The sequence below is a fragment of the Ursus maritimus genome, unplaced genomic scaffold (genome assembly GCF_017311325.1).
Source record: "Ursus maritimus isolate PB19 unplaced genomic scaffold, ASM1731132v1 scaffold_11, whole genome shotgun sequence".
NCBI classification, from domain to species: domain Eukaryota; kingdom Metazoa; phylum Chordata; class Mammalia; order Carnivora; family Ursidae; genus Ursus; species Ursus maritimus.
In genome coordinates, this window is record NW_024423453.1 from 61,792,967 (window position 1) to 61,800,420 (window position 7,454).

General features: G+C 55.7%; 1 protein-coding gene across 3 annotated transcripts in view; it reads left to right on the top strand.

The window, feature by feature from the left end:
- CTSB (cathepsin B) overlaps positions 1-6,828 on the top strand; it is a 19,003-nt gene extending 12,175 nt beyond the window's left edge. The window contains exons 3-10 of one of the 3 annotated variants that reach the window (XM_040626450.1): positions 512-597; positions 1,376-1,490; positions 2,575-2,693; positions 3,465-3,550; positions 3,798-3,941; positions 4,155-4,271; positions 5,261-5,389; positions 5,848-6,828. In XM_040626450.1, the coding sequence (XP_040482384.1) occupies positions 512-597; positions 1,376-1,490; positions 2,575-2,693; positions 3,465-3,550; positions 3,798-3,941; positions 4,155-4,271; positions 5,261-5,389; positions 5,848-5,945 (894 nt within the window). In that variant the 3' untranslated portion in view covers positions 5,946-6,828. Of the gene's footprint in view, positions 1-511; positions 598-1,375; positions 1,491-2,574; positions 2,694-3,464; positions 3,551-3,797; positions 3,942-4,154; positions 4,272-5,260; positions 5,390-5,847 lie in introns of those variants that run through there. The other 2 variants (XM_040626451.1, XM_040626452.1) reach the window with 2 other exon arrangements.
- The last annotated feature ends 626 nt before the right edge of the window (positions 6,829-7,454 follow it).

A 7,454-nucleotide genomic window follows, 5' to 3' on the forward strand; every position in this document is an offset into this window, starting at 1 on the left:
CCGCACTTCCTGTGGGGCGGGGACTCACTTGCGGGTCGGGTGCCTGTCTTAGTCCGTCCCGCTGCTGTCACAAAATGCCACGGATGAGGTGGGTCATAAATAGAAGGGCATTGGTTGCGGTCCTGGAGGCTGGAAGTACAGTTTCAGGGTGCTAGCGTCGCTGGGTTCTAGCGAGGGCCCTCCTGTGTCGCAGATGGGGGACTTCTCATTGTACCCTCGCTAGTGGGAGGCGCTAGCCAGCTCCCTCGCAGCTCCCAGATGGGCACTAATCCCATTCACGAAGTCTCCACCCTAGTGACCTAATCACCTCCCAAAGGCCTCACCTCCAGGTGCCATCACCTTGGGGGTTAGGTTTCAGTGTGAACTTGGGGGGACACATTTGTTCTGTAGCAAGGCCCCAACCCCCTTGCTCTGCTGAGCCGGATGGGACCCCTGGCCTTGTCAGGCCTTCATCCACCCCCACCCCTAGACACCCCCTCTGTTGACAGCTGGGGCTGGGGCTCTCTTCCAGGCTGGACACAACTTCCACAATGTGGACCCGGGCTACCTGAGCAGGCTGTGTGGCACCTTCCTGGGTGGGCCCAAGCTGCCCCAGAGGTGAGTGCCTGCTCTCTGGGGGTCGACAGGCCACCGCACCTGCCCCACTGCCACACGAGCAGCAGCTGTGTGTTTGGGACGGTGGGAAGGAGGGAAGTAAGAAGGCCTCCTTGGCATCCAGAGGTCTCCCTTCTCCCGGAGCTGCGAGCCTACCTGACAGGGCTCAGCCCCCCGTGCCGTGTTTCCTACTGTGCTTCTCCACGTGTCTCAGAGCCCAGTGGGCAGGGCTCCGGGTCTGTCCCGTATGACCTGGATGCATCCAGTCTTCAATAATTGAAGGAGAATCTAAGAAAAGCCATCTGATCCACCATTAATGTTTCATTTTTTCTAGAGAACTCTGCGCTGGGCATTTTCAAGTGAGCATTACTCTTGTAGGAAGCATTAGAACTGTCTGACAATGTGGATGGAGGGGTTATGGGATATCACACAATGGAGAAGATACTAAAAGTGTTGTGAGGACTGTGGGCAGACCCCGGGGTGGGGTGAGGGGAGTAAGAAACACAGTTTTGTGGATCTTGTGGCCAAACTCCTGGAAATACCTGATGAAATAAGACTAGAAAGAAGCATAGGGAACGAGAAGATGTGTTGAACGGTAGAATTCCTGGTTTGGTTTGGTTGCATAACATTCCCAGGGGACATCCCTGCAGACGTCACCTTCGGCTTGTCCTCCCTGTGCCTCCCTTTCCAGGTGATGACCCAGCCAGCAGTCGCTGATGTCTGCGGGGACGGGGGAGGGATGTAAGATGCAAGTTTGTCATGGAGGTCTTCCTTTATCTAGAGTTTGGTTTGCCGAGAACATGGTTCTGCCTGAAAACTTCGATGCCCGGGAACAGTGGCCTAACTGCCCGACCATCAAAGAGATCCGAGACCAGGGCTCCTGCGGGTCCTGCTGGGTGAGGCCCTGCTGGCGGGGAGGGGCTGGAGCCATGGCGGGCGGGGGCCCGTGTCAGACCCGCCGTGACTAGGCAAGTTGTATAAATGTTCTGAGTCTCCAGGTCTGTCAGCATACAAATCAGGAAGGTCCCCATGGTCAGGAGTTACTGCAAGGACTAGGCGGGAAAATGTGCAGAGTGCCCTCTGTGGAGTATGGGTGTGGCCCTTGTGTGGGTGGAGAAGCTGTTCTCTGTTTGACACGCTGTCCCGGGCCATCAGGGCCATCAGCAGATACCATTAGTTTGAGCCCTACTCTGCTTCACAAAGAAGTATCCCATGAGCTGTCTATTTTTAAAGATTTCATTTATTTATTTATTTGACAGAGAGACAGCCAGCGAGAGAGGGAACACAAGCAGGGGGAGTGGGAGAGGAAGAAGCAGGTTCCCAGCAGAGGAGCCTGATGCGGGGCTCGATCCCAGGACCCTGGGATCACGCCCTGAGCTGAAGGCAGAAGCTTAATGACTGAGCCACCCAGGCGCCCCTCAGTGAGCTGTCTTAATTTTGTTTCTACCTCTGGTAAGGTACACTTGGTATAAATTTAACCATCTATTTTCCGTCTCTTACTGACCAGTCAAGATACCCCATATTAGTAAGATCATACAGTATTCGTCGTTTGTGTGAGCTGTTTTATGTTAACAAAAACCATGTTTTAGAAATGAACTGAGGAAGGGGCGTCTGGGTGGCTCAGTTAGGTAAGTGTTTGCCTTCAGCTCAGGTCATGACGCCAGGGTCCTGTGTTGGGCTCCCTGCTCAGCGGGGATTCTGCCTCTCCTTTCCCCCCTGCTTGTGCTCTCTCTCTCATGCTCTCCCTCTCAAATAAATCAATAAAATACTAACAAAAAGAAAAGAAATGAACTGAGTGTGCAGGTAGAGATTTGGGGTGGATTGGTGTCTTGTTTTAAAGACAGACTTGAGCGCCAGGACCCTCCCTAACATTGGGAGAGAATAGCCACCAAGAAGGTCTGCAGGGTCCACTGTGGTCCTCTGGCTGGCAGAGCCCACGGTCCAGGAGTGGGGCTCATCTGGTGGGGCTTGTCCCCACAGGCATTTGGGGCCGTGGAAGCCATTTCTGACCGGATCTGCATCCGCACCAACGGGCATGTCAACGTGGAGGTGTCTGCCGAGGACATGCTCACCTGCTGTGGCGACCAGTGTGGGGACGGGTGAGTCAGAAGCCACCCCTCCCACCGTGGGCGCCAGGCCCCTGGGGATGGCACCAGGAGCCCCCAGCCTGAGGCCTCCCTGACAACAGGAGCGTACTCCGGGCCAGATGAGGGTCCTTTGCTGAGACAGCCTGGGGACCGGGGGTGTCTGGAAGCAGGCCGCGGTGTGACTGCTGCCGTCCCGGAGCCACCTAAAGCCGGGCTCACCTGCAGCGCTGGGTGTGGGCGGTACGCTGCAGGCACAGCCGAGATGGTCTCAGAGTATGTGGCTGAGTTTCTGAGCTTGGGCCTTGTTGGTGTCATCCTGTTCCCACCATGGGTGCCTGCCTTTCTGCCAGCTCTGGCCTTGGTTTTACAGCCGTGGTTCTCAGATACGGCTACAGATTAGAAGACTTGGGAGTTTAAAAAAACGTGTCCAGGCCCCACCTCATTCCAGTTAACCCAGCCCCCAGCATTAGCCTCGTGTGTATTAAAACAGCAGGGAATTGCAGTGTGCTGACTGAGAACCCGTGTGACAGCCTGGTGTGGGGTAGACGTGAACACCAGAGTCCTTCTGTCTTGTGGGGGACGGTGGTGGGCAGGCCTGGGAGCTGGGTGACTCCCAGGGACGGAGAGGTGGGCTTGGCTGGGGCCTGGGAGAGCTCTTGGGCCAGCTGCGGGAGGCAGCGGTGGGTCCGTACGCGACCCCGGGGCCTTGGGCGGCAGGCAGTGTGGTCTGGGAGCAGCTGGAAGTTCTCTCATGGTGAATTTAATGAGTGGCTCTTTTCTTAGCTGTAACGGGGGCTTTCCTGCTGAAGCTTGGAACTTCTGGACAAAACAAGGCCTGGTTTCCGGTGGTCTCTACGAATCTCATGTAGGTGAGTGTCTGCCCTCAGCCCGTATCTGGCTAGCTGGATTTTACAAGGTGTGAGTAAGAATGCTCTCCGCTTGCTTTATAAAGTGAGGGTTGAGAGTTGAGGGCAGGAAGCTAAAAACTCCGTGGACACAGGAGGCAGTCCCCTCCGGGGCAGAACAGGGCAGAATTGGCCACGGTGTCAGGGCTGCACACAAGGCGCTTCTGAAGAGGCTGTCAGCTGATCCTTTCCTTTCTCCTTGGCCCTTCAGGCTGCAGACCCTACTCCATTCCTCCCTGCGAGCACCATGTGAACGGCTCCCGGCCCCCATGCACAGGGGAGGGGGATACCCCCAAGTGCAGCAAGTTCTGCGAGCCCGGCTACACCCCGTCCTACAAAGAGGACAAGCACTACGGTAAGGTGGGGCTGGTGCTGTCCAGCACCCCGGGTCGTCCAGAGCCATCATTCATTCACCACCCCACCCCCCCAAGCCTTTCCTGGCCCCGGGGCTGGGCACGTCGCCAGATGCTGTCTTCCCTGGCGGCTCCCGTTGGTCAGTGAAGAGCTGACAGGTGGAGCTGCGGGGGGCACGGGTCACCCACGCTCAGCGGGCGGGTTCCTTTGCCAGGATGCAGTTCGTACAGCGTGTCCAGCAGCGAGAAGGAGATCATGGCGGAGATCTACAAGAACGGCCCGGTGGAGGCGGCCTTCACCGTGTATTCCGACTTCCTGCTATACAAGTCTGGTGCGTGGTGGCCCCTCGTGGCAGCGGGGGCTGGGGAGGCGCGGGTTCTGGGGGACCAGCAGGACTAGATCGAAGTCCCAGGCCACGCCTCACTTGCGGTGGCCGGGGGAGCAGGGAGCACCAGGCCCTGCGCGAGGCTGTGGGGCGTCACCCCCGGGAACCGGATGGCCCCCGGCCAGAGGGCTGTCTTGGAAACCCCCCATTCTAGAACAGTCTGTGGCTGACCACTGCTGTCTCCAGTTTTCCATTCTGCCACATCGAACACTTCAGTGCTCTCCACTCTTAGGAAACATCGTTGGATGAAGGGAGACGATTCTAGAGAGACAAGATTATAAACCTGGCAGGTTTAACAATTTAACAACCTCCTCCCCCCCCAGTAATTTAAAAGGGTGCATTTCCAGCTTGACAGAGTGATTCACTAGTGAGGGGATCGCCTGCTTCAGAGGCCCCGTGAGCACCTTGGCCTGTGGCTGTCTTGTCTTCCTCAGTCAGCACCGGCTGCCGCCACCCCGGCCTCTCTCTCTCTCCACCCCTGCAGGGTGCATCCCAGGGCAGCAATGTAAAACTCCTTAGGTTACAGAACCCTTTTGACAGATCCTTCCATGGAGTCCTAGCATGTAGAACAGATAGCTGGAATTGAATGTTAACATTAAATTGACTTCTTAAGTGAGAATTTATAGCTTCATTTTTAAAGACAACCAACAAGCTCATTTTGTTGGGACTCCACTTTAATATTTACTCAACATATTTGGGTGTTGGGCTTTCAAAAACCTATTGAAATAATTGCCCCATGTCGTGGGAGCCCCTGGAGCGTTCTGAGAGAACATCAGAGCATGCTATGTATAACCTTGTTTGCAAACAGTTTCTTGGGAGGGCTTGGTGGGCCCTGTGGACCCTGTCCTGCTGGGGCAACCAGCTGAGTTGGAGGGATGCTCCGGGGAGTGGGGCAGTAGCCCCGTCTCTGCCTGAACGGGCCGTCCCTTTCTCAGGAGTATACCAGCACGTCACTGGAGAGATGATGGGGGGCCACGCTGTCCGCATCCTGGGCTGGGGAGTGGAGAACGGCACACCCTACTGGCTGGTTGGCAACTCCTGGAACACGGACTGGGGCGACAATGGTGAGTGGCGGCCCCCTGCCTGCTCACGGGATGTGTGAGCCAGGACGGAGTGGTCATCTTGTCCTGCTCTGCTCCAAACACTGGTCCTGGGACTCAGCAGTGACCTCCCGGGTTTCTGGGTGCTGGTGAGCTCTGGGGGTTCCCTTGCCCTAAGGGCAGGCGCTGATCCCGAGAGGGTGGTAGGGATCAGCACACGGCTTCAGGTCACTTGTCCCTCACAGTTCCCCACACCCCGGGTGCAGTGCTTGTTTATGTGGGGTCAAATGGAAGTGGGGTCCAGAGGCCTCATGTTGTGGAGTCGGGCTACTGGGCGGACAGGAGGAGTTGGGGCACGTTTGGTGACTGCTTTGGGGCTAGGCTGGTGTCTCCTACTCCTGGGTCTTTCTGGGTGATTCTGAGTATGTTGGCAAGGATCAAAACTCAGCACGCTTTAAAGGCATATTATTTTTGCTTTCCAGGCTTCTTTAAAATCCTCAGAGGACGGGATCACTGTGGAATCGAATCAGAAATTGTGGCTGGGATCCCATGCACTGACCAGTACTGGAAAAAGATCTAATCTGCTATGGGACTGGTCTTGCCAGCTCTGGGGCAGTGTTTCCCTAAATACAGCCAGTTGGGCTGGTGAGGAGATGGAGGGTAGGAATGTCTTTTATTCTTTTGAGTTCAAATAAGATAGAAGAGGTTTTGGACAGGGCCTGAAGGATTGGGCCAAACCTCGTGTCTACCATCAGAGCCGTCTTCCAAGGAGGCACGTCCAAGGCCTGGCTACCTCCCAGCCCGTTGGGTGGACTGCAGTCCCCGTGCACACTTAGACCATGTGAGCTCCCGCCGCAAGCGAAGCAAGGCTTCCCCCCTACCCTAGAGCTGCGCCCAGTGCCCTCCGCTCCAGCACCTGCTGCCGCCGCCCCGCCCCCTCCCAGTCCGCGCACACCAGGAAGCCAGCCCCAGACCTGGGGGGTTTGTTAGGCACTCCAGACCAATAGAAAGTGGAGTTCCTAACAAGACCAGCCCCACCAGCGGCGGTACTTCGAAGCAAGTAGCTCGCTAGATTTGGGCTAGGTTGAAAAGAAAACCAATGGGGCGGCCCTTGGGAGAAAGCCATTCCCCCAGGGCCCCTGCATCTCTTGAGCTTCACAGTGTTGCTGTGAAGACCCTCTCTGGTCTTGTCCTTGGCGTGATTCCTTTTTAAATATACATTTTATTTTGTGTGCACCTCAGCTGATCATGTGAATGAAAAGAGGAACAGTTGGAAGCTGTCCCGGCTTCACAGACTGTCTCCCAACAAAACCCCGGGTGGTCATGACCTGACTGGCTACCAACCTGATACAATGAAACTCATTTGGGAGAAACCAGCTTCAACTATGTAAAAATCACTGCTTCAGTCTGTTAATTTAACAAGAAAAGGAATGACTGTGCCAATAAAACGTTTTCTCCCTTAACATGAAGTCTGTGTTCTGGTGGGAGCCCGCCGTCTGTAGGGTTGCAGCTGCCGTCCGTCCTTACCCCACAGAATCCTGTTTCCCTGCATCTGGGTGTCCTTGAAACCAGGAAACTCTTGCCTCAAACCGTGGTTCCTCTCTTCGTTCCCTGTCACTTTCATCACCCCTGCTCTGTATATTCGTCCCCTGAACTGTCTCAATCCCCGATGAGCTGTGCCCCTGCTTCATTTCAAGAGCGGTAGTCGGTTTTGTACCAGCCGCACGCCAGCAGCAACCGCATGGGGATTCAAACAAGCATGGCGTGTGGGCAATGCTGGGTCGCCCTGGTCCCTGGCGATGTTGGGACAGGGTGGAAGCAGAGCCTTGTGTCCCAGTCTGAGTTCCTTCGGTCTCTGCATTACGTTGCTGGTTAAGAACTGTTGCTTTGCATAGTACTGGTTAAGAATCCCAAGCTGCAAAGTACACTAGTGTTTGAGAGAACAGGAAACTAGAAGAATTGCCCCCATCCCACTGGCCCGTCAGTACCCGACTTCTTTCCCAGCCGAGGGCTGGACTAGTTCTAGAAGCACAGGGAGTTTGACTTCCGACTGGAATTAGAAGTTAGGGATCAGAAACTGCCTCATCAG